The sequence below is a fragment of the Triturus cristatus genome, chromosome 3_2, assembly GCF_964204655.1.
Source record: "Triturus cristatus chromosome 3_2, aTriCri1.1, whole genome shotgun sequence".
NCBI classification, from domain to species: Eukaryota; Metazoa; Chordata; class Amphibia; order Caudata; family Salamandridae; genus Triturus; species Triturus cristatus.
In genome coordinates, this window is record NC_140584.1 from 792,924,924 (window position 1) to 792,952,897 (window position 27,974).

Here is a 27,974-nt window from a genome sequence, read left to right on the forward strand (position 1 = left end):
TCAGAACTCCCTCACGTCAGAGTAAGCGTGCCATTGATAGAGCCAAGGGGGGCACCACCATTGGAAAATTGACTGTCTGCTTGGCTCTAAAGGGGCAGTTTTGGGGCAAGAGTTTGGCAGATAGGATGCTTCCTCATGTTTGTGACAGAGTACCCTGTCTACCTTACTTTAAATCGAGCTCTTAATGTGAAGTTTTTTAGAGTATGTTATAAAAGGACAATCAAGGTTGCCAAAATATTGATTGCCTCTCCATGCCAGGCTCTGACATAGGAGGCAGTTGTGGTTTGTTTCCAGACTAAGAAAATTGCAGGTGTTTTGACAGCTCGTGTTTCTGTTTTTTTTGTTTTAGTGACAGCATGGACCTTGTGAACAGAGGACTACTACACCGTGGTATGCGGATCACCTGCACCCTCATATTCCTGGGCATGTTCTTTGTTAACCCCACATCTAGTCAAATTGACCCTCTAGCCCTGGGACGTGTTGATACCCAGTGCTGGGATTCCTCCTCTGCCATTCTGTTGGAGATGAGAAAGCCCCGTATTTCTGACACTGTTGCTGGCTTTTGGGACTTTATGGTCTACCTGAAATCATCTGAGAACTTAAAGCATGGGGCTCTCTTCTGGGACCTAGCACAGCTCTTTTGGGACATCTATGTGGACTGTGTGCTTTCTAGAACCCACGGCTTGGGCAGGAGGGAGCTGGCCCTGGCGCAACAAAAAAGTGCAAGACTTCCATACCTGTTCTCATGGGGTAAGTAATAATTCCACATTTAACCATCTCATTGGAATGGTATTGGCAAGCAAAGGGAAACTTGCCAGAAAGAGAGTATAGCTAGTACAGGGCTTGAAACATATCTATTAGACATACGTGCTGAATAATGTTGTTGTTTGTGCCCTCAAGATTTTAAGGACTGAGAAACACTTTCCCTACTCAAACTTTTATTCCAAAAACCATTTGTTTCACGTTCATAGGTAATGGTGTGCGGCATTGTAAAGCTTAGTGTTTCGAAACTTTGCATATCATTTTGCAAACTTTGCTTACATCAAAACTTTCTGCCTCGAGGAACACGATTGTTGCAACAACATGAGCCAGGTATATCCTATTCCCTGTTGACAGAAGTCCCAGGGTAGGGCTACAGCCAGCAGAAAATTAGAAATAGAAAGTATGTGGTTCGTCAAGTGGCAGCCAATGTGGTTTACTCACTTTCACTTGCGGCTGGGCTCTCTGAGTAACAGAGGAGGAACAATGTCCTGTGGGATGTATTGTTGCAGGCATTAGGACTGGAAAATATGAAGTTTTGCCTTAGGCAAAGATAGACAATGTGGGATCATCACTCCAGGGAGATAAAGCTCTCCCTCATTTAGCAAGAACCAAGCCAGAAGGGGTGAGTCCACACAATGAGACAAAGACACTTAGTTGATGCCTCATGATCATTAGCATGTCGGGTCATTCAACATGCAATCTGTGAGCCATTAAACAATGTTTTTTCATTTAATTTAACACAATATTGTGGTACTAACTATTGTACAATTTGCAAATAAATGGCAGTGCAAACAATGTGTCTTAGAAAGCCGCTGCCCACTTACACCAGCCTTCCTTACATCCTCAGGCCTCAGACAGAAATAGTGATGTCATAGAAAGTTTTTTCAGCAATGATGGTAAAATACCTTCACATAAGTCATAAATGAATCGCAATAAAAGTAAGTGGTACTAAGCAATCAAAACGAACATTAAGCCTCTCAATATCTAGCTGAATTTTATAACCTTTATTGCAACCGACTTCAGATTTTTGTGACTTTTCAAAGGCATGGTCAAATTACTTTTGTGCAAAGTGAAATGTCTTTATAAACTACAGTTGGGGGTACGTCATACCACATGCATCTAGTTAGTGGGGTGTTCGCAAACACCACAATGCCTAGTAGGGTGATTTTGTGTGTTACATTTACAGTTTTGGATTTTGCCAAGTAGTCTATTTAGAAGGAAATGTAAAAAAGCAAGAGAAAACATCCTGATCACAAAAAAAGTATCTATTTTTTCACATTGGCACATAAATGCAAAAAACATTCTGCATGTGGCAGTGCTACCTTTTTTGGGTTTCTCTCCCATTCCCAACATTAGCTTCAAGTAGGTCTCAATATTAAGCTCAACAGCAACCACTTCTAGATAAATCATCAAGTATCCACCCTTTGTTCTTTTGCTCCTCCCTCCCCGCACCCACAGCAGTGAACATTAAGCACTCGGAGCCAGCTTTCTAATTATTTTTACAGATTAATATTTGCCATTTAACTATTTTTGTTTAGTTTACATTGCAACAATATTGTTCAGAAAGCCAATATAGTTTCAGACTTTTGTGCTGGGTCAGGTTGAAAGTGAAAAAAGCATGATAAAGCTTTGGAATGTGACCATGTAAAAGTAGAAATGTCCAAGGTTAACATCAAGAAAACTGAATGACTGTCTGTCATGCTTAATCTAATGCAATTTTTGAAAATTACATGATGTCTCTGTGGTTAAATGTGGATGCTTATGTTCTTGTAATTTGTACCCATGTATACTGGTAAATGGTCAGCCATCCAGGAATGTAATACTGGTATTACAGTCAAATGTTTTAGCTTATGTAATCATTTTTCAGACAGTCATCTGACTTATGCATACCATATATGTTAATATTGACTAAAAGGAGAAACACATTTCGTTGTACACTTCATAAATAGGTACTAATCAATTGCATTGGCCATTGAGAAAAACTACCATGAACCAAGTACCACTGTATTGAAGAAATTCTACCTGACATCCTATAATAACAACTCTCAGTTATTCTTGATCTTTATTGTTTCTCTGAATAGTATCTGATTTACAAGTATTGTCAATTTTGGGTCAACATGCCGCACCTTTTACAGAGAGAATCCATCTTGCACCCTGTTTACGTAAACAAATTTCTCTGTTATCCCCTTGTTGAAATGTAGAACTCCTACATAAAAGATACCAAGGACTTCATACAAAAACTGGAGGCTGTAGTTCTCACAGAAGAGATTTTATTCTGCACGATTGATGTTAAGTCACTGCACACTTCCATACCACACATTGCAGGCATGGAATCTGTAGAGTGGGCCCTGCTGCGACAATCCTCACTCAGAGCTGATAAAGTGTTCATACTTGAACTCTTACATTTTTGTCTATACCACAGCTATTTCTATTGGAACAACAACTTTTTTCTTCAACAACAAGGAACTTCAATGGGCTTTGCAGGGGCGCCTGCATACGCCAATACCTTCATGGCCAAATTTGAATCTGATCACATATATAATGATGTTGAATGGACAAGGAACTCCCTGCTTTATTGCAGGTTCAGAGATGACATTTTTATACTATGGACGAACACCCAAGACTTACTTGAAGAAAAAATTTGCAATCTAAATCAAGTAGATGAACATATTCAATTCACTCATCTAATTAGCAACACTAAGATTTCCTACCTAGATGTGACCCTTACTACCAGAGGGGGGCGCATTCAGACTGAAGCACACAGGAAAATGACCGATGTCAACAGTGCATTGCACTTTCAGAGTTTTCACCCCACCAGCCTTAAATATAACTTACCATTTTCCCAATTTTTACGGATTAAAAGAATCTGTTCAGAACCCGAAGATATGGAAAGACACTCTTCATACCAACAACAGATTTATTTACAAAGAGGATATCCACACGAAGTGATAGAACAAGCAAAACAACGCACTTCTAAACACACGAGAGAGAGTTTGCTAAAACTTCAACCTCGTAGAAAACACATCCAGACAAGTGTTCGTTTCAAAGTACTCGACAAGCTCCGTAAAGCTTAAAAAGATTATCAATAAGAGATGGGAAATGTTACAGAACGAATCTGACTTCAACAACATCTTTAAGGATCCACCCATGTTCGCATATATGCGTTCTAAAAATTTAAAAGAACTTATCAACACACCCAAACAGCAACTCGGCATCAACTACAAAGGCATGAGTAAATGTCAGAATTGCGTTCAATGCAATAATGTTATAGTGGGGAATGTACTACACCATCCTATCTCAGGAGAAGCGATCAACCTTCATCATGACTCGGATTGTAATTCAAACAAACTCATCTATTACATTAAGTGCCCTTGTGTAAAACTCTATGTAGGAAAAACAGAACGAAAAATTAAAGTGCGAATATCCGAACACAAAAGCACTATAAGAACTCAGAATAAAAACAGCAGTTTAGCTACCCATTGGCTTGAGGGGAGACACAGTATTGCCCAATTAAAGTTTTCAGTGTTAGAAAGGGTAGCACAACGTTCAGACATGGATCTCACTAGAGGTCTTTTACAGAGAGAGACGTATTGGATAAAACGTCTAGATACCCTGATTGATAGGGGAATTAATGACAGAATCGATTATGCATGTTATCTATGAGAATGTAAATATACACTGTCACAGGCTGGTACTGCATGATTTATATGCGTTGTTTTCATATGGATTTTTAAAAAAATAACGACATTTCACTTGGGGTCTCCTAATGGTTTCTTACACTATTTTCACACTTTATAGAACAGTTTCCTTCACAGTATATCACATTGTCCAGAGCATCAGTCACTAGCATCTGCAGGTGATACGATGTTAGCGATTATTCTTTCCCTTCATTTTTTATATTTTTTTTTCATTTTTTATATTCATTTTTAATTTTTTATATTCATTTTTCATATTCATTTCTCATTTTTTATATACATAAAGCAGTCACCTTCCCTCTATCCTTTCTTGATCACAGCTTCTCAGAGTGACTAGTTTAATTTTGAGTTTTTTAACCGACCGTGCACCTCTAAATAGATGAGAGGAAGCCCTCTAAGATGGCGATAGCGTAACATTTTCAGACAAGTGTCCCATTGTCTGTTTTTAGTTTCTAAGGAAGAGATCGTTAACGCGAGACTAGTCCGTTTTTTATTGCAATACCGGACGCACACCATTGCGCTCAGCAACACTGCTCCCCAACGAAGTGGACCCACGGCTGAACCTCCCCGAATTTGCTACGTTAACATTGAGGACTGTGGCTTAGAATCTTCGAATTTCCCTGCACGGTATGACCCTTCAACTTTTTTAGTTTTTCACGCTATAAGACACCCACCGAGTAGTTCGACCGAGAAATATCTACACCATGTCACTGAAAACCATCGTTCTCGTTTTTTTTCAGACCTCGTTTTTTTCAGACCTCAGATTTTGGTTACGTCGTGCATACATGTATTAGGACAAAGGTATTTCTTTTTCAAACTTTAAATCCACACGTTAGTGGTCAACATTCAGCACGCTAGTTACAACGTGTTAGCAGATTCACAGAGTTTGGAATTAAATTAATCACCCATCCAGAATAGCGTTACTCTTTGGTGGAGGGCTTTCTGTCTACTTTAATGTCGTTTCTAAAAAGATCCATTAATCACCTTAATTGTTTCATTGAATGAAGTATATGTTGCTTTGGAATTAATGACGCTAGTACTCCTACAATTGTATAGCATAATTTTCTTGTTTATGTTGTAGAATTTGAGCCCCTGAAGAAGAGCCAGTTCAGGCTCGAAATGCATTGGGCAGCAAGATAATTGTCTGAAAATTCCATTCATTTATGATCTTGGATTGAACATGATGAATATATGGACATTCAATGAATAAAATTTGAATGTATCTATATCAATGCATTGGATTCGTCGAATGTGATGTGTATTTTATGTTTATGAAAAGTATAAGATTTATACAACTATAAATATTGTGATAATAACAATGTATTAAATATTCAGGTATTTTAACCTGCTTGTTACAGTTCGCAGAGGACGGGTCTCATCGACCCTTAAAATTGAAATGTAGAATTCAACATTGTAGCAATTTGTGTGGTGTCAATCAAAACGTTTATTGTATGCTTAGCGGCCTCATTTGCTCTCAAACTACAAAACTGATAGGTTGGTATAACACAGAGAACACGAGGTCACCATGACTGTGCCTATCCCCCCCTCTTATTAGGGATGCTGTTTCTTATTTAAAAAAAAAACATTATTCCCTGAACTAAAATTGGAAAATGTTAATAATCATTTTGGCATGCTCTAAAAGGATAGCAGTACAGGCTACTAAAAGTGCAATAATTCCATACTGTTTTCAATGCACATTTAGAAGTTTTGTGTATTGAATCTGACTGGAACCAACAGTTGTGTACACAAAAGAAGCTAACCTGAGTGAAAGAAGACCAAAGTTAAAAGGTGATAAGTGGAGTGCCTGGTATCTCACAAAAAGTGAAGGAATGTCCTCACACAGCACGAGGTGTCATGCTTCATCATCGTCAGTCCTCGCTCACTAAAAAACTTGGTTTGATAGAGAGCGGGCCTCACCTGGAGACAGGGAGGCACTTCTAAATCTAAGCAGGGGCCCATGACAGTGAGTGATAGTTAAAAATCAGTGTAATTGCCAAAAATACATTTATTCAAGTGGCATCTACTAGATATTAAAATGGAAGCAGTGAAGAAGGGGAATTTGTACCCCATCACTATAGTGGTGAAGGTCGTCAACATGTTTCTGTCCTTACGGCCCAAAGGGTTCGTGGTATTCATCAGGACAAAAGAAATGTAGGCTCCTATCTTAAACATTAAGATTAGGTTCTATTAAATGGCTTAGAACCACACTTGGGGTTTCACACAAAAGTAGAGGTCCACTTTTACTGTCTTCCTTAAATGTTTAGGACCTACAAGACAATATATAGCAAAATGAAATGTAGGCAAGATTTAGTAGACCATGCAAAATAACTGGAAAATGTCTCAACACATCACTGTTACACACACCTTGCATTACACATCACTGTACACAGGATTCGCCCGCAGTATATTTGAGCCTCCAATTAGTTTGCTAATTTGTATTGCAGCTTCTTCAAGTATTGGGCTGCATACTGAGGACATGTGGTATTTTCAAATGTATTGTCCCTATTTTAGAAAAAGCTTCATGTAAAATGTCGATGTTTCACATTCAATTGTGTAAATGGTTCAGCTCTTAACTCAAAATGACAAGAAATCGGAAGAGGAAGCAATACACTCCTACTGTGAAATCGCATACAAAGTAGAAATCAAAATGAGTCTGTTGGTGGGATCACACATTTTAGAAGTTGCTGAACATGTGCCAAAAACCAACCAATATTTTCTTCCCTATACTGTTTTCTTTATACCATTTAGTTTCACACAGAATTTGTCATGATATATTCAGGATATTTCTCGACTGTCTTACCTAATTTCCTAGTCCACTTCATACCTAATTTATTTGGACCTTTTAAGTGGGAGACGTGCAAACTAATTTCACAATGATGATGATGAACACCAATATATAAGCAATGGCATGGGTATCCTGTTTCCAACAAAATAGTCAATACGTCACTCAGAAAAAAGTTTCTTTATGTTGAAAAAAAGGCAGTGGGGCTAGGTCATTAACACAATACCCTTATTGCTACTCCTGAAACACCATTATTTGGGCTGTCAAGCCAAGTCAGTCTTTTTTTTAAGTTCCAAAAGTAAGTTTATTTAAGAATAACAATTAATCAATAATACTTCGTACATGTAGAAATTGAAGGAGAGAGAAAATTAATAAATAAATAAATTAAGGATATTGATGGTACATGGTTACAATGTATATGAAAAAGAAAAGCACATTAAGAGATATGCAAAACTAAAGGCAAAGAAAGCCTGGTTCATGTTAAATAAAGCATAGAACAAAAAGAAACTATAATGTTATTTCAATATATTATCATGTACATAGTACTTAAAAGGGATATTACGCAATGTTTATACAAAATAAAGGAAGTCAAGGAGGCTTAACAACTTCTTGTAATGAAGGTTGGGGAATAAAGAATTTTTTCGCACTATCATCTAAAAATTGTGTAACAGGAGACCATAGGTGTAATTGTTTTGTGGCGAGCAAGATTGGATGAACAAGAGTCGTGTCTAATCTGTGATTGTGGCAAATAGCATACCACCAGGCGAGATATGACAGTTTGGAGGTATCTTTCCACTTTTTTGTTATCTGTTGAAAGGCAACTGCTAATAGTAAATCAATGATTCCTTATTGTGAATGACCTTTTTGCCAATCAGAGGACTAGCTACCTAAGATAATATTAATAAAGGACAAGGGCACTGTGATATTGAAAATGGTATTAATTTGAGACCAAACCTGTTCCCAAAACTTGAAGACATATGGGCATATGGGCATATAAATAGCATGTTTTTTAAGTCGGCAATGTCATGAAAACAAGTCCAGCATGTACTGGGAGTAGCAACCTGTATCCTATGTAGGTGTGCGGGTGAAAAAAGCAATCTTTTATAGATAAAAAAAGATTGTTTGGATGGTGCTTGCTGCTCTGGAGGATTTCCTTATTTTTAGTAATATTTTGTTACATAAAGAGATGGGCCAATCAACTCCCAAGTCAGACTCCCAAGAGAGTTCTATTTTAGATTTATCTCTATTTGTAGGAGATTGTGTTAAGCGAGAATAAATAGTAGAAGCTCTAGGATGTACACATAGAAAACTATTCCAAATGTTATTAGATAGGGAGGATGAGGAGGAAGTATGTGAGAACTGAACGCATGAGTCAGAAATCGCAGTTTGTAGAGTTAGGAATTTGTGCTTGAAGGAAATCGGTAAGTGGTACAGATCCTGTGCTTGCGAAAATTGAAGAGGTATGCCTTTGTCAAATAACTGGTATATCCAAATTAAGCCTTTATTCCTCCATATTTTCCAGTATATGGGTTTATTTTTAATTAATAGAAGTTTATTATGCCAAATTGTGGAATGGAAAAAAGTATCAAGATCATGTGGGGCCAGAGAAAGAGTGGTTTGTAATAATTTGCATGAATGTTTAATTACTGGAGTGTAGTTTTTTTGCGGCTTGCAAGTGAAAGAAAGATATTCTTGATATGAAAAAGGTGCTATAAATGAAGCTTCAAGGTCCATAAAAATGTTGCTATTATAGAGTTGATCTTGTGAAAGTATTTAGCTGGTAAAGGTAATGGATTATTAGAAATGATATAGAGAATTATAGGGGTAAGCATCATTTTGATGGTGTCTAAACAGCCCCACCAAGAAAGATGAAGCGGATGCCATCTTGCAGCGAGCGTTTTTCATTTATCTATGCATTTATCTAAGTTGAGAGAAATAGATTTGGCTATGGAGGGAGAGAACCAAAGTCCGAGATATTTTAGATGTTTGGAGTTCCAAGTAAACTTGGAGATCTGAAAATCTTCTTTAAACGTGTATTTAGTTAAAGGCATAATCTCACATTTGTCAGTATTTAATTCATACCCCGACACTAAACCGTAAGCTTCAACCTCATGTAAAAATGCAGAGAGTGAGGATTGTGGCTGAGAAAGGAAAACCAATATGTCATCTGCGTATGCAGCTAGTTTGATGTGTTGCGAACCAGATGAAAAGCCCTTAATGGAGTGATTCTGCCGTATTCGAGAAAGAAAAGGTTCTAACGCTGAATTAAAAAGAAAAGGGGATAAAGGCAACCTTAGCGGACACCTCTGTCTGAAAGTAAGAAGATACAAGACCATTGGTAGAGATGGCTGTCTTGGGTTCTGAATAGAGTAAAGCAATCAAGGAAATGATTTTTAGGCCGAAGCATTAAAGGGCATGAAAAATAAATGGCCATGAGACTCTATCGAAGGCTTTCTCTGCATCAAGGGCAATTGCATCTAGTGAATCTGAGTGATGAGACATCCTAGATAAAATCCTGAAGAACAATCTAGTATTATCTGTAATATTGCAATTTTTAACAAAGCCTGATTGCTCTTTACCAAGCAACAAAGGAAGATGTGGTTCTAAACGTATAGAGAATGATTTTGAATTTTTTTTATAGTCCACATTAACTAACGAGACGGGCCTATAATTTTTGCAATTTCTGGAGTCCTTGCCATCTTTCAGATTAAACATATCAATGCCTCTAAAAATGAACCTGATGGGTTGCAGGAAGAAGTGAATGAGGAAATGAGAGTTTGCAAATACGGAATAAGGAATTGGGTGAAGTGTAAGAAAAATTCAACTGTGAATCCATCAGGGCCCGGAGCTTTGTCTTTTTTGAGGAGCTAATAATTCATCTTGTGTAATATCGGATTCCAAAGTGTCTTAGAAAGGGGAATATCACGCTTCTGGATATTGGAAAAATATTGAAGTATAGCTTTATCCGGAGGTATAGTTTCTGGTGTGTAAAGAGATTCATAGAAAAGTACAAATTCCTGGAGAATTTCGTAATCTTTATGTTTTGGTGTCTGATTATCAGCTATAATGGAATCAATGTGAAGCCTGTTTTGCTTAATCTTAAGATAATTGGCTAATAGTTTGCCTGATTAATTTTGGCCACCATAGTATTTCGCACTCGTCTTCAATAAAAATAACGAGGCACTCTCAGTCGAAGATTTATTAAAAGCTATCTTTGCATTTATTAGATCTTCCAGACTGGCCTTTGTTTTAGAGGTGTAAAAGGTATGTTTTAATTTTTTTATTTTAGTAAGAAGTGTATTGTGGATTGTTTTAAAAGATTTGTTTGACGAGTACCTAGTGATAAAATTCCTGAATAAAAGTGGTAAAAGGGGTATTAAAGTTGGGATCAAGAAGTAAGGAGTTATTGAAACGCCATCTCTTGGGGAAAGTGGATTGTTGGAGGATATCTAGTTGAATCGTACCAGGAGCGTGGTCAGAGATGAGGATGGGTCCTATATCTGCTGTAAGCAGAGATTGGGAAACATTGTGTGTGATGAAAATATGGTCAATTCTGGATTGTGTCTGATGTGGTGAAGAAAAATAGGAGTATTCTCTCAAGTGCGGGTTGCAAAGTCTCCAGGCATCAACCACATTTCTCTGTTCTATAGTGTGCAAAAAAGCTTTGTGCGGTTTGTTTGGGATGAAGGAAACCTTGAAATTCCGATCAAGAAAGGGATCCATTACATGGTTACACAATCGCCTGCAAAAATGAGGTTCTCTGTGGGATGTTGTAAGAGTAGTTAGGATATGCGGGTCCAAAAGGAGACATCTCCAGCTGTGGTAGGAGCATATATGTTAAGTAAGGATATGGGAGTTTTCCTTATCAAAAGATTGGTGAGCAACCATCTACCCTTATTGTCTGATTCCTGTGAGATTAGTTTGGCGTTCAGTGCTTTATGACACAAGGTTATGACACCATTTTTTTTACCATCCCCTGGTGAGAAAATGATTTTACCCACCCAAATCCTCTTAAGCTTTAATGATTCGCTTTCAGTGAGATGTGACTCTTGTATCAAAGCTATGTTAACATCCATTTTGGATACATTTGGAAAGGACTCGCTGTCTTTTAATAGGAGAATTTAAGCCTCTGACATTCCAAGGGATAATTTTTAGGAACATATATAAATCAAGTAAAATGAAAATTCAATTGAACCATTCATAGCATAAATATTTCCAGATAGAAAACATATATTGAACATTATGAAAAACATTTGGTGAATATAAGAATGACATATAAAGCGTGTGTTAGAAAACACAAAAATATGAGTTGTAAAAGCCATTAGAGTAAATTTTGAAATAAGTACGAAGACAAGAATTATAGCAACCAGGAAAACCGATCGAACAATCTTTATAATAAGTATGAAGAAAAGAAATAGAAGAACCCTTTGAAATGAAATAAAAAGATAAAGGAGGTAAGGAAAAGAAAGGTGATAGAAGAAAGCAGGATTGAAGATATAGTCAAAGAAAAGAAACAAAAGAGTGACAAAGGAAAGACGAAGTAGTATGAGAAGTAATAGAAAAAGAAAGACTATACCTACATAAAATCCAAAACATGTAAGGAGGGGGGGAGGCCACATGGAAGGATGACACGTCCAGACTCCGTGGGGTCGGGTAGAGAGATTCCAAGAGGAGATGACATATTAAACGGATACATCAGACAAACGAGAATGGGGCCCTGTAAAAAGAAAAAAAATGTGTTAGTAACATAAAAATAATTACTGAATAAAAGCAGTTGTCAAAACTTTAAGGCAAATGATATAAAGGCGTAACCGGAAAATAAAAAGTTATCAAGGCAGGTGAATGAGTATATTATGCTTATACTTAAACTAAACTATTATAGTAGTTATTTAAAGACACTAGAGGAGGTGTATGCAGTCAAACGGAGCTAGGACAGAGTCACTTGAAACGTGAACTGGGAATATCCATCTCTTCCAGACAATGCATGTTGAGAAAGCTTCATAGCTCAACTGGATCCTCGTACGTAATGGTGTTATTATTAAAAGTGACTTTGAAAAGGCAAGGGTGGAATAAGCCAAACCGAGCTCCAATTGACCGTAGGTCTGCTCTCAATGCTTAGAACTCTTTACGCCTGTCTGCTGTGGATTTTGCATAGTCCTGCGAGAAGAAGACCTAATTTCCCGAAGAGGAGATGCGTTTGATGGATCTGACCGCTGATAACACCTTGAGGAGATCTCTGTATTCAAGGAAGTATAATATAATTCCTCTTGGCTTCCTCATGCCTGAAGCCGATGGATCCAGAGGACCTAATATTAAGAGGGGTATCCTCAGGTAGGTGTAATACTGTTGGCAGGAACTGCTTGAAAAAAGTAATAGGGTCGGAACCTTCCAAACCCTCCGGTAGACCGTAAATACGAAGGTTATTTCGTCAGTTTCTATTTTCGAGGTTTTCAACCTGTTTCTGTAGAGAAGTGATTTGCGAGTGAAGACTCTCGACTTTGACTAAGGATGAGCCCATCGCTTCCACACTATGTTCTACTTTAGATATTCTTTCTTCCATCTTTGACCAACCATCCATTAAAATTTGCAATTTGGAGCTTGTTTCTTCGACAAAAGGGCATAGAGCCCGAATTTCCCTCAAGAGCAAATCCATGGATACAGATGATGCTTGTTTTGGTGGGGATGGAGAATCTGTTTTCAACCTTTTAGATGATGTTTTAGTGGCTGCGGAGGAAGCATTCATGGAAGATGTAAAAGAAGAAGAAGCTGGATTAGGGGGTGGAGTTGCAGAGTCTTCCATTTGGATGTGAGAAGCGCGTAGTTTTGAATGAACAATGAATGTACGAATTGTAGATGCCAACATCAGTCTTGCTTTCTTCAGTCTGGCCATACAACTCTGTGGTGAGTTTTAATACCTCCAAAGTTGCGTAGAACTGCAAGAAAATGAAGAGCCTTGTCTTTACGATATTAGTCTTGTTAATAATATTAAAGCCTGTGCACTAGTAACGATGGAAGATACACCAGCTTGAAAGTCAAAGCTCATACACTGCTATGCTCCAAAAAAGTCACAAGAATCATAAAAATAATTGGTGAGCGTGGGCAATATGTAATGTACGATAAGAAGAAACACCTATCATAGAGGAAAGAAAACCTGAAGACAAATATTGCTCTGCGGTATATTGTGCTTATATGAAAAACACAGTGTTCCTCAGAAAACAAAGAAAAAGGTGTATAAATCATGAACTCTCATGACTTGCAGCCGGAGATGAGAGGTTCGCCTCAGGAAGCAGAGCGCGTTATTATGTGGCTTAGAGTTGAGCTATATTCAAGTGCGCAGTACACCATATATTCTGACAGCTATATATCTGGGGAAAAAGAGAATAAATCGACGTTTCGCAGTTGCCTCGGTAATGTTCAATACACTTTCTCGCCCTTCAGATTCTGTATAAAAAGCAAGGTACTTGCTTGAAGATAGGAGACAGGTTACGTGGTAACCGCCGTTCTCCTCAGCTCGCCGAGCAGATACAAAATGGTGGGGGCCATAGGAGGGTAAGTGAGAGCCAGTCTACAGAAACTGCCTGTTTGCTGGTAAAACTTATTCCTGCAGCATCCCCGGGTGTTCTGACGTCTGTTCCCTTAGTTTGAGCAGATTCCGCTGCGAAGGGAAAGAAGAAAACCTCCCGGTTTCTCCACCGTTGCTGGGCGGGTCACAGAGATGCCGCCATCTTCTCCGGGCGCTAGCCACGCCCCCAAGCCAAGTCAGTCTTAATTTATATAAAATGAAAAAAACATTAAAGAATACATGGCATAAAAATCCATCATATTACAGTACATAATAATAATTTGAATATAAAAACAGGTAAATAAAACGTTCTCAGCAGCAAATGACTTAAATTCCATTAATATCCAGATACCCCATTGCAATAATTAAAACCATAAAGTGGATCATGCAAGAATGAACAGAAGAAAAGTGCAACATCTTATTAGCTCAATAAATAGATTACCATTAAAATATTACTTCTCCACCATATTCCTCAATGTTACAGCAGCAGAGATAAACCTATGAACCATTGTAAAAATTATTCAGTTTAAAGCAGCTACAGATTGAATAAAGCTGGTCTACGCCTTCTAATATTCAAATACCTAAGCAATTGAATTCAAAATGTCCTCCTTGGGACAATATAAAATTTACTGAAAAAAAAGAAATGAAGTATAGATTGAGCAAAGCAAGAGTCACAAGGACATAGTTCATTGCTTCAATCATGGTAGGATTTGCATTAGTAGGAGACCAGGAAATGATCTATGTTGAACCTAACCCTCAGCAAAAAAGATTTCTCTGACAATGACGTGGTAGAGAATAGAGATAAGGCTCCATACAGTCTGTGGTTACTAACAGATAATCAGCAGCAACCCTCTTTTTTCCTAGATTTTGGGTTTCTCTTCTCCAACCCTACATAGTTAAAAATGTAGGGACATATTTACAAGGGCTTTATCTCCGCTTTTTTGGCTTACAAAGCCAAAAAAGCTGAGATAAAACCAGCGCCCTATTTACAAGAGGGTGCTAACATGCATAATCGCATGTTAGCACACTTTTTCCCCAACGCCTCACTTTGCATCTCCAATGAGATTCAAAGTGGGCGTTACTGGGCGTATCCAAAATGGACTATCTTGCAAATATCGCTGATGTTTACATCGCGATATTTACAAGGCAGGCCACATGATTTTAGCACACATTAGATTTTGGCAAAAACGGCCGTTTTCGCCTAAACCTAACGTCAGCTAAAATCCTGACTTAGCCATCCCTAACATAGGGGGTGGATTATGCTGATACGACCCTGTGGGTCGTATCAGCAAGGTTATCGCCCTTTTAAAGGGAACATCGCTGGAAAACCAGTGATGTTCCCTGCAAAAGGGCGATAACCTCACTATCTCTGGAATTTTTATCGCCCTGGAGTAACGCGTTGCTAATAACGCGCTACTAGGGTGATAAATACCAGAGATAGCCTGCGACAATATAATTATCGCTAAGCATGGCCAGCATTATTGCTGGCCATTGTTAATATGCCCCATAGTCTTTATGCAAGTCAGCTTTGAGAAAGGGCAATAACGTCCCATTGGCTGAATAAACATTCTGGTCTTCCTAACAAAACAAATTGTCCTTTGACATATCTCAGCCACAAGATAATATGAACATGTTCAAGCTTTAAACAGTCATTGATTGGTTTAAAAAAGTTTCTTGTTTGGACCAGATAGAGTACCACAACATAAGTGGGTCTAATTAAATGCAGTCCTCCAAGTACGGTAGGTCCAGCTCCGTATGACAAAGAAATATGGGTACACTACTAGGTACAGACAAAAATCTTCTCAAAACACTTTCTCACTTGCCTGTAGGTGTGACATATTACAATAACCCCAAATACCATGACATTGTTGTTCTGTCATGACAGAACAACAACCGGATTTGTATATGTTGACCACCACATCCAACGGTTTGGAGCTCAGCTTTCCAGCAGAACTGAAAAGTGCCTCTGTAGTTTGTTCCAACTGGGATTTCTTAACCTTGATTACATGCATCCAGGTGCCTTTGAGGTTAAAGGTTACCCCCAAATATGTGAAGGTTGGAACACAAAGAAGTTTAACACCATTAATAAAATGAGAACTCGTTTTGAGGAAGTGCGCCCATTGACCATGGTATGTGACTTGGTTATGTTTGATGATAGTCCCAAGTCACTCATGAACAGAACAAATCTATTGAACAGCTTCTGTAGTCCCACACCGGTTCTCAATATTAGAACTGCCCATAACAATTCAGGGAGTCTCCACTCCCATTTCCAATATTTTCCCCAGCGTTTCTCTCATTTCATCCGGATCCAAGAATGCAAATATGTATACAGCTCTTCTTCACATGGGTGTACTTCTTAAGGATTAAGTGAAGGTTCAAACATTGATCAACTGTCCCGAGAACCTGCCTAAACCCATACTGAATGATGGAGAAGTTGCCCTCCTCTGCCACCCAGACCTCCAACCAATTCAATATGATCCTACCCAGTACTTTAGCTGTTGACTCAATTAAGGAGATGGGCTGATAACATTGAGGGTCGGATCTGTCACCCTTCTTATAGATAGAGACAATGTTGGAGTTCGACTATGACTTAGGTGGGCTCACGGCAACAGAACTCCTCAATACGTTGACAATAAGTGGAGCCCATAGAGCGATATTGTCATAAGATGATCGATTGGCCCCCCGTCAGGGCCTGGGGCCTTGCGCTCCCTTCTGTTGCAGATCTAACCTCCCCCAGTGTAATAGGAGACAAATCCAAACAACACCCTATAGGGTTGAACACCACATTGTTAGAATGTCTATCTGATTCAGCATTGTTATCATATACCCTTGAAAGTGTTCCACCCATTTCCATAACGAGATGGTTACATCAAGTGAGGTATTATGGCATTCACCAAAGAAGGAGGCATTGACCATTTTTCAGGAAAGGCAAGTATTGTTCTTTAAGCTAGCATCCCACACTTGTCCTAAGGCTTCCTGCCTTATCACTGCCTTCCTAATTTGGTTGCCATTAAATGATTTGCTTGAATAAAAGGGGATTTTACCCAAATGCCCCAAGGGATCATTTGTGAGCTAGCTGGCTGTCTCCAATGCCTCCACAAGACACCATTGTCCTATAGAACCTACACACTTTGTCCGTTCTTTGGATCACAACATTGTTTCAAAGGTTACTGGACTTGGAATGTTCTACTAATGCACAATGAACATGTCAGTAGAAAAAATAATGAAAACTTCTGCATGTGATAGCAGTATTTGCAATATTGTCAGTATTCTTTCACAATATTTTACAAACATCTTCTATGTACTATTGCGACTTTGTCAAATTTCCTGAGAATGGGTTAGTGTAGTGGAAATTACTTAAACCTTGAAATTATGTTCAAAACAATTAGCTATGATTGGGGAATAAGAAAGACCTATGCTTGTCCCGCAAACGTGCCTGTTTCTTATACTGGAAGTAATCATCCGTAAGAACAAATATGGCATATTCAATTATGAAGCTTTTTAAGTGGGTGGTATTGCCACTCCGTATTAAGTAGTAGCATGTTAATGGCCCTTATAGTTGCTTTTTGTTGGATATTGCGTCAGCATCGAAGGAGAAGAGTATCTATGTTGCTGGAATAAACCATATGTCCTTAAGAAGATTCAGAATTGACTAGATGTCTTTCAAGAATTATAATAATGGGGGTGGGATGCACACCATTTCTTTCATAATTTTCAACTTATATCCTAGTTCTCCTGATGTTGCGTGCAGACTGGTTAGGTGCCAGCCCATATGACACCGGTCAAGAACAACTGCATGGGGAGGGGCCCGCCTTGAGCCCCTCCCCATGAGTAAAAGAAGAAGGATTACAAGGAATACATTGGCGAAATCAAACGAATAATGTTTGCCAAAGTGGCGCAATCCAGCTGTGTGTCTGGTTCGGGGCTCAAGGCGGGCCCCTCCCCATGCAGTTTTTCAAGAATTATGGCATTTTTATCTCTAAGGGCTACAAGAACAAATACACCAATAGTGCTAATGGTCCTTAAAAGGAACCCATTCCTGAAATTAAAGGCCTTCTAAAAGGTGGTGTCTTATTTTTGTGAATTTCTGGTAAGGAATAAACATATGGCACTATAGGTTCCTCTGCTATTGTTGTAAGATTCATCCTTGCATTTTTGCCTCAACTAATGACACAACTTGTCACTTAATGTTTTTGTGGGATTTCATCTAGATTCCTGTAACTCTTTTTGCTAGCAAACAGTCTAAGGAATTCTGGGCCAGATGTATCAACATTGGATTTTGCAAGTCTAGAATTTTATCGATTCGCTATTATAGACTCGCAAAATGCAATGTATGTAGGTTTTGGCAAACATATTGCGATTCCTATGCATTCCTTAATTGCGACTCGCAATTTAAGAAATGGCTTCCCATTCATTTCTATAGGCCTAGAGGCCCATAGGAATGAATGGGAATTGCATGCGCAATTTGCGAGTACCCAATAGGTACTTGCAAATTGAGTATGCAATTTCAAGGGTGTAAGGGTGCCAAAAGGAAACCCTGTTGCACCCCTGAAATATGCATGTGTGCACATGCAGCGCACATGCATGCGCTAAGGCACTTCGAAAAATGCAAAAAAGTGAATTTTTCTAGGAATTGTAAATTACCACCAACCAGAAAATGGTGGTAATATGCGATTCCTTAATGCGAATTCGCAATTTGCGATAGCCACAAGAATTGCATTTAGGGAATCGCAAATTGCGACTCCCTAACTGCATTCGCAATTTAGGTAATCGCAAAAAATTGCGATTACCCATATTATGAATTCAAAATGTTTCATACATTGCCATACGCATTTTGCATTCGCAAACGGGCCGATACCGCAAATCGGCCCATTTGAGATTGCAAAAAGCGTTGACACATCTGGCCCTCTGTTTTGTATACCATGAGAACTTGTACAACTAAAAACCTATACACTGTAAAAAGGTACTAATTGAACATGAAGAAGGTGTCTTCAAGCTTGGATTGTCTTTCTGCCATATACCATATGAATCTCACGGATCTTAAGACTGATTGATTTGAAACATAAAAGCAAATCACTAATTTTACCAGCAGAGATATTGACACACTGATTGTTTTAGATCAACTGCAGAGTTTAGCAAAATTTAAATTACACCAGGGTAATTAACATAATTATGTGAATTTTGTGTTCTGCGTGTTTTGCAAACTTCCTGAAATTATGCCACTATGCCTTTTTGCATAATTATGCGCCATTCGATGTGAAACTTAACAGTGAACACACAGGAACTGCAGATTACGAGTGACTATTGTTAATTGAGCTTTTTTTAAATACGTTTTCATGGCAAAAATTGAAGCGAGGTCACATTTCATGCTAAAATACTGCGTGAAAAGATGGATTTGCATTTCACTTATTTTGGGGTAATTCGCCATAATTTCACATAGTTACGCAAAAGCAAACTATTTGAATTTCGCACACCACTAAAATAATGATTTGGGAAGCTGAGGTGTAGAATCAAATGCTTATATTCAAAGCGGTCAGAAGCCATGCTCTGTATTGTGCCAAATAATTATGAAAGATGACTCAGCAAAAGTATTTAAAGATATTGACATAAGAGTAGGCTGTCAAACTTGTTTTTGGGTACTAAGTCTAATAGATCATGTCACAATATATCAAAAGAATAATTGCTTGACTTAAAGAGTTTATAGATGCAAAGCACTCACTGGGGGTAATCCCTTATCTGGAGAGCATGTAACTATGTGGAAAATGCAAATGTTAGCTTTCAGATAATCACTGCTGTAGAAGATTGAGCTAACATTAGTGAGCATGTCAAAGCTGTATGTTCTGCTGGTTTAATGGTTTGTTCCAGGGATATTAAGTAGGGATGGTTTGATTTTTCTAAAAATAAACTTTATGGTCACCCTGAGTTTTCTTATCCTTACTAGAGTCCATAAATCATTAACAAACTCTCCTGAAAAACCTATAATGCCAACTATTGACACTTTCACTGAGAATCTTTTGATATATGTGAAAAGAAAAAAATTGTATTTTAATATATTACTGATTTTCTACATTTTGATTGAGTTAGATATTGCGGCCTTTTATGCCAGCATAACACAATTTGATGAAATAAAAGCGGCAAGGTATTACCTTTTGTACGGTTCAGCATTCTATTATTCTTACAGCAAAATGCTAGTTGAGATGCTAGAATTTATCTTGTATGATAACACCCGTATGATCAATGGCAGCTACTATCCACACATACATTGCAGAGCCATGGGCTCATGTTTGGTTCCAAATTATGCCAATTTAGTAATTGAGTATTGGGATAGTCTGGAATAACAGCTGCGTGAATTGGCATAGTCATGCTGCATCCTGAATTCTGGCTAAGGTTTATTGATGACTTGCTGATTCTGCAGGTCAAAAACAAGACAGAGATTGAGAGATGTATCCATATTTCCAATGAGAATGACTTCAACTTGAAAGTGTGTCAAAAATATAGTTGAATCAACAAATCATTATGTTTGCAATGACAGACTGAAAACAAAGTTGCACAGAAAAGAGACAGGAACTTACTTACCTGACCCTGCATGCACAAAATTACCGACCAGTGTAAATTAGAAAAGCATACCTTTTGGGGAGCTTTTAAAACTGCACAAAATGAATTACAGGATGGAAGTAAGTACGATGGGGGAATGTTTTGTTGCTAGAGTGTAGTCAAAGAAGTGGGCTTCCACAGTTTATGTGTAAGTAGAAAATCTGAAAAAAGAAAACCTGTATAACTGAAGTAAAATTAAGAAAATTGATGTTTCCAACATGAGGTTCAATATCATCTAGACTAATTTCTGTACAGGTTTGATAAAACTAATAATCAGAAATTGTGTATTGTGCTTTTATGTTCATTAATTTGCACCGAATAAAGCTTAATTGAATTTTATTAATCAGAAATTGAAACATCAGTAGAGTAGATTCTGACTTACTTGATTGCTTACCTCCTTCACCCACTATTACTTGCAGGAAATGCCTACTTGAGATTGGATTTCGAATAGTCTTCTCAATAAAATAAATATTGACTGATTCTGATGAAATTTTGATTCATTTTTATTGTAAATGTAAACTTAATGTTAATTTAATGAGAGCAAATATTTAATTAACATATATACATAACCTTTTATATTAAGATAATTCTTGAGAGAAATTTTAAGGACACATTTTGTGTATGCCCTTGTTGGGCTAGACATCTGATACTGCAATGTAAGGAAAATGGGAACCTGTCTAAGCGGCAGGCAAAGAAGCTTTTGCTAGCAAGTAGAAAAGGCATCTGCTCTAAAGGCTAGTGGAAATGTTTCTGAATCTGCACTTACATTGCTTAAATCACTGAAGTTTCACACTTTTTATATGTACACAAGATTTTGAGATGAACAACTAATCTGGTTAAGGTAAAAATTGATAACTACAGAATGAGATACATTTGTCCAAGGCTATGCTTTGCAGGTGCCCCCTAACAGTTTGTTAACACATTCTTCAAAGTTCACATAAAAGAAAACATGTTCACATGAAACAGATCACCAAGGGCACATTGATAATATATGTGTTGTTGAGTTCTCCAGAGATAAAAAGACATGTTAGGAAAGCAAGCTAAAAACCAAATGATAACCATTTTAAAATGAAACCTACATTTATATGGTCAACCTTAACATGAAGGCCACACAGTAAATATAAGTGTGTTAATGTTGATAAAAATGCAAATAAAAATTAAGATGAAAAATAACTCCACCGTATTTATGCTCTATCTTATCCCCAAAGAATTGCAGATCCTAATTTATGTTTCCTTTATTTTGGCAGAGGCATTTATTCAAGATCAGAGATTAACACGTCCTGAGAAGAGAGAAGTGAATGAAGACATGATCACTGTCCATGTACAGCATAGTGGATCTCGAAAGCTCCAAAGGATAATCACAGACCTGATCACCAAAAGCAAACAGGTTTAAGTTGAAGATTTCATATGTCTCTGAGTCACTGAAAATGCTGTTCAGTTTTCTGCTCTCTTCTTATTCCATAGTGGGTGTTGTGGTCCATTGAGACCGCTTGCTTCACATGTAGGAGAATACTACTTCCAGGATTGGACTACATTGTGCTTATGGTTTGGAGACATGTCACTAATGTGATCAAGCGTTTATACTGTTTGTGTACTTTGGGATTCATTTTTTACTTCATTATGCTCTGTCTCTCCGCCCTTCACTCTCCTTACAAGCTTTCACCTTATCTGTACATATACTGTATTTAAATGTTGTCTGATTTTGTGACCTTGGACTTTTCCGACCACTGTCCATTATTATTAAAAAGAAAGCATTATGTTGTTCTGTCAAATAAACTGCATGGTTTCCACGCAGATGGCCACCCCTGTGTGTATACATGTCCTTTTAACTTGATCTGCACGAGTGGTTGCGGCTGAGCTAGGGCTGCTGGAGTAAACGTATGTCACAATATTGTGGTTTTAATCTCGACCTTTCAAAATATTTTATCTTTGATATTCACTTCCAGTACTAAGGGAACTATAGATTAACTATGAATAACTCCACATCTGCTTACCTTGACAACATGTTGGTAACCATATGATTGCTATGATTTTGTGGTTGGTCAACATTACATCATTGAATACTGTGGAATGATAGGGCGGATGATGTGGGAAGAACATTGTACTCCCCTTGTGAAAATCTATTTTTGTAAACAGGATGAAGCACAAGTACCAGCTGAGCTGACATGATGAGACAATTATATTAAATGCAAAAATAACCAATAAAAACATGGTTTCACTTACAGTTGCAGATGACTTTCTCTCTTGATTATTGAAATGGTGTAAAACGTTCACGCTTTCCATGAATGGGCTTTTGGGAGAACAAGCATCACAGGATAGGCAAGGGTGTTTCATGCAAAGAGGGAGCATTGCCTCGGTTTGATCAAGCCTAGACTTAAATACGATAATAGTTGATAAATGCCAATTTCTTTTTCACATTTTTGGGGAACTTGGGGCCAGATGTACTATATTTAAATTGACCAATTTCTGATTTGTGATCCTTCTATTATCATGTCAATGTTCAAATTAGCACTTTCTAGGAATCACCTTGTTAAAATGTGGAATCACAAAATGCAATTTCTTCACTGGTGCAATTGCAACCTGCACACAAACACATTCTGATGACATCACAGTCAGGGAATACTTTGTTGCTCTGCCAGTCTGCAGCACAGGAGCTTGCTGGCAGGACCTGTTTGTACTCAAAGACATATTTCTAGGGCAAAAGTGGCATCTCATGAAGGTAAAACAGCGGAAGCAGAAGTTTGCAGACACTGAGATGGCCATCCTCATTGAGGAGTGTGCTAAACACCGACCAATTGTTTGGTAATCCTCCCTAACTCTGCCTAAAGCCACCAAGATGTGCATTTGGAATCAAACCCAAGAACGAATCAATGCTGTTGGAATAACAACTTGTGGTATCCAGGAAATATGCAAGTGCTGGACGACCTTCAATCACATTTTATGGAGAATTAGGCCACAAGGATAAAGGGAGCTGCAGACACTTGAGGGGGTCCTTCCACCCAGCCACCAGCAGCAGCAATATATGATGTCATTGAAAGCACCCTCAAAGGAGGATATATCTGGACTTACTGATATTGATACTTCAAAACCTCCTCAACAGCACACAGGTTTGTTTTTGTTTCATTAGTTCTTTTTTAAAATGACACTATAAATGTTGTTATACTTTAAAATGTTTATTCAATATGATGCAAACATATATATTTTATATCAGGTTGATACACCAGCTCATTATATTAAGATTTGTTTAGTCCACAAAATTGCAATATGAGAGATGTAGTCCTATGACAATCTTAGTGATTTTTTTGAGCCTAAGATTAGACAAAGGTAAACATTGTCTCACTGTGAAATCACATAACTAATATAGTGGTTTGATAAACATGTGTATCATGATTCAGTCAAAAAAACAGTGCATCACATACTTAATAAGGTTACACTAAAACTTAGCCTGATTTGTTTCATTTCAGATTGCATACATATAAATTTCAATGCTATAACATTTTACATGCAGAGATAGACTATAACGTAACAAGAGAACATGAGGCATCCATGCAGTCAAGCTGCAGATTTAAAAGTGGATATGTTGGTAAGTGACCCTGAGAGGGCTACTGTCAGCAAAAAACACAGAAAGACATTGCATTTATGTAATATGAAGAAACAAAGAGACGTTTATTTTTTAACAGAAATGTTTAGTTTAAATATTTTATGAAAAAATCTCACTGTGACCCTTCTTATTTCCTGTGAAAAAACAAGGTTAAAAATATTTTTCTGCAGTCTGATTGTCACTATCTCATTATATATTACATGTTTTCACTGAGATACACTTACCTTAGAAACAATTGTTGGCAATGTAACTGTGTCTATCTCCTTTCCATCTGCTGCTCTGTGAGCATCTTGGGATGTGTTTGGTAGTGGGTGTGATTCCTCTTGTCCTCCTCTAGCTATAGTGGACGTCTCTTACATGCTGCTATATTGTGCAGCATAGCACATACTGCCAGAATCTTTCATGCCACTGAATGTGAATACTGAAGGGCTCTCTCACTCTTATGAAGGCAGCAAAACCTTGCCTTCAGCAGCACAAACAGAAGTTTGATTTCTGGCCATGTCCACTTGTGAGCAATGTTGTGTAATGTTGTGCTTGTATTGAGGTATAGGGTTAAAATCCATGTTCATAGTGCTTAAGCACTGTCACCTAACACAATTAAAATTACAATTAACAACACCCCAAATGTGAGCGTATGTATGACATAAAAAGTTAAAAAGTATAAGTACCTAGAAGATATTCTTTCCCGAAATGTCCTCTTGCAAAACTGTTGAATATGGCACTGTGGCGAAAGATTTAGGAGTTATCAGTGAAAGTTGGAAATTAAGGGCCTGATTACTAGTCTGGCGGTCTAGTGACTGTCAGACTCATGGTGACGCAGGAGTGGTGGTCCACTGTTTTGCCAATTGTGACTTTGTAAATCATATCGACAGTGGACCGCTGGCTGCGCCAGGCAACAGTCATTCCCTGGCAGTGGTGCTGAAGCGACAGAACCCTTTATGCTGATCAGGGACTGACACAGTCTGCTCAGCATATTTTTAGTTCCTTGACCGCCACCCTTTTTTAATGGTGGAGCCTCACCAGGAAAAGGCTGGTGGTGCAGGAAACAAAGGGGCCCCTACAGGGCCCCCCCATGTCCTCCCTGCCATGGGGTTTCATTCAGAGGGGCTAAACATGTGTATTCACTCCAGTTCCAGCACGACATGGATGTCGCGGTCCATGCCGTGTTGGAACTTTCTGCCCGTTCCCATTGAGCTGCCTATTTTCAAGGCACCGCCATGGAAAAGGCCAAAGGACTGCTGACCGTATTACTAGTTGTACTTTTACAACTCGTAATACGGCCGGCGGTCCATGCGTGGTTTGGTGCAGCGGAGCCAATGTTGAGTCAGCTCAGCTGCGCCAAACTCGTAATCAGGCACTTAGTCATCAAGGTCTATAATTCTAGCCCCAGTATTACAAACAATCTGAATATTAAAGGTGTTCTGACTTTTCTGATTTCTATACAAATATTCACTAGGAGGGCAGATTAGGACATGTGTCCCATCAACATAACCAATGACCTGGGGGAATTGTGCCACATGGAAAAATGTAATTTTGTATGCATCAAGTCTTGTTGGGAGTTTGTAAAATATATAGGAAGATGAATGTTTAGCAGCATCTCATCTCACCATTACAAAAAAACATAAAAGAACACTTTGTGAAACCCCTTCCGGTGTGGAAACAGCTAATTTATATCTTCCTAAGTATAAAAGGTGTATGCAGCAAAGAACCTGAATGTGGGGTGATATAGAAACACTCCTCTGTGTGTCCCTACACAAAACACGGACTAACTCAGCAATTAACACTAAAATAACAGTGCTTCTAAGCCAATACTTGGCATATATCTCCTCAGTTTGCTGAAGCAAAATTACCCTCATTCTGAAAATTCACTCCCGTCTTTGCTTTCTCCTGTTGCAGTGTGGAGCAAACAGCCTCATCCTATTTGCCATAACATACAGTCATTGTGGAAATAAAACGTTACCACTGCTTTTACAGTTGCCACCTGATTACCACCTGCTCTGACTTGATGCTAATTTGACCGTGCAAAATCATGATTTTCTAACAATACGCAATTAGCGAACCAATAGTACATCAATTTAAGGAATTGCAATTTGGAAATCGTACAGAGGTAAAAGCAAATCTAAGTCACAGAAATTGCGAGTCTGAAACATTACTGTCACAATATTTGGAAATGGAGAGTAAAACCACTTAGATACATGCCAAACTTACTTTTGAATAGTTGCAATCCAAACCAATTTGAGAGTTGCAAAACGTTCTTAAATATGACCCATAGTGCCAGTTCCCACTACTAGTTACTAAAGTAGGTGTTAATGAGTCATGTGCAAATATTAGTCCTTAGCTATTCTGTCACACTTGGGTTTGACAGCATCCTCCCAACTTGAATACTCAACTCTTTACCTTACCTTTGTACCTTGTTTCAACTATTCTGCCTAAGTTATGGAACTGCAACTCTTCAACAGCTCAGAAATGTCTTTTACTATGGTGGTTATTTGTGTAATTAACAGTACTGAATCTTAAAGTGTTTCAAAAGAACAAGTGGTTTTTAGTGTGACAGAAAGGCAAAAGTCCCAAATATAGCAAACCATAACCACATGATTAACCAAACACCCTGAGCTTGGCAATGCCTGCAATGCTTTTAACAATTTAATGAACATGGCAGTGACCACCATGATAATTCAATCTACCTTTGTAGTGTCTAGGGAATCTCATTAGAGACTCTTAGAGACTCTGCGAAGCAGTTTACGAGACCTATGACATCACTGATGAACACTAGGTTATATTTATATATAATATATATGTACGTATGTGTGTGTAAATATATGTATATATGTATGTATGTATGTATGTATGTATGAATGTTATGTATGTATATATTCGCTGAAAAAACCATAGGTTTCAGGGGCGTTATAGTTAGCTGGACTTTTCACTCGTACAAAACCATTGAAATTCCCCCGTTATAGTTAGTTCAGCTAACTATAACTCGCACGCCCGCAATGCACTGCTGATGACGTCACATATTACATCACTCATGACATGGTCAGTCACATCACTCATGACATCACTGATGACATCTCAAATGACATCACTGATGACATCATCCAGTCAATGTGTGTTTTTCTGAAAATTGCATATGTTTTAGCTATGTATATCTCAAGGTCGATGGAAGAATAAATGGGTATATAAGTGTCTAAATGGATGATTTGTTTTTGAAAAATTGATTGTTTAACTGACTGAGAAAGTGTATCTTAGTGAATACATGGCTTAGTGAGTAATGTTTAAATATGTAAATATCTGTATCAGTCTCTCACTTTGTGTATAAGTGGCTGCATGGGTTGGTGAGTAGCTACATGGGTGTCTATATAGGTTATTAGTTGGTTTTTTGAGTATCAGTCTGAGTGTCTGCATGGTTCGGTGGGGGGTATTACGTAGTGCATAGGTGCATGAATGAGTGACTCACTGTTTGTATGTGTTAAACACAGCATGTGTGCAGGACTGTATGGGTGGATGAGTGTGTGCATGGGTGTGTTAGTGAGTGAATGACTGTCTCAATAGTGTCTTTATGAGTAACTACATATGTTTTAAACTAGTATATGTGACTATTGGTGTATATAAGTGAGTATATGTGAGAGTGAGAGATTGAAAGAGTTCCTGTACGAATAAGTATGTGTTTCTATAAGTGATTGTTTAAAAGACTAAGTATGTGTAATTTTCTGTAGAAGTAAGTGTGGTGTTGTGTGTATAACTGTATATGCAAGTAAATGGATGTTTGATTCTTTAATAGCATGAGTGACTATGTGTGTGAGTAACTCTATGGATGAGTGGCATTGTGTAACAGGATGTATAGGTGTATGAGTACATATGATGAGTGAGTACATGTATGAGTGACTGCATAGGACTGTTGGTGAATGAGTGGATGTTTATGTGGATCTTAGAATTACTGAATAGGTTGTTGTAACTGATATTGGTATGTCCATTGTT

The 27,974-nt window shown here is 38.0% G+C and overlaps 1 protein-coding gene across 1 annotated transcript; it reads left to right on the forward strand.

Moving 5' to 3' along the window:
- The first annotated feature begins 356 nt into the window (after positions 1-356).
- FAM237A (family with sequence similarity 237 member A) lies at positions 357-21,788 on the forward strand. The gene is made up of 2 exons (XM_085646897.1): positions 357-750; positions 21,643-21,788. Exons 1-2 carry the CDS (start codon positions 357-359, stop codon positions 21,786-21,788), a joined length of 540 nt encoding a protein of 179 aa, XP_085503023.1.
- Positions 21,789-27,974: the final 6,186 nt, after the last annotated feature.

Bases quoted from the DNA above. Each gene is read 5' to 3' on its own strand.
- FAM237A (XM_085646897.1), top strand. From the start codon at position 357: ATGGACCTTGTGAACAGAGGACTACTACACCGTGGTATGCGGATCACC. The intron at 751-21,642 runs GTAAGTAATAAT...TTATTTTGGCAG, and splicing joins TCCATACCTGTTCTCATGGG to AGGCATTTATTCAAGATCAG.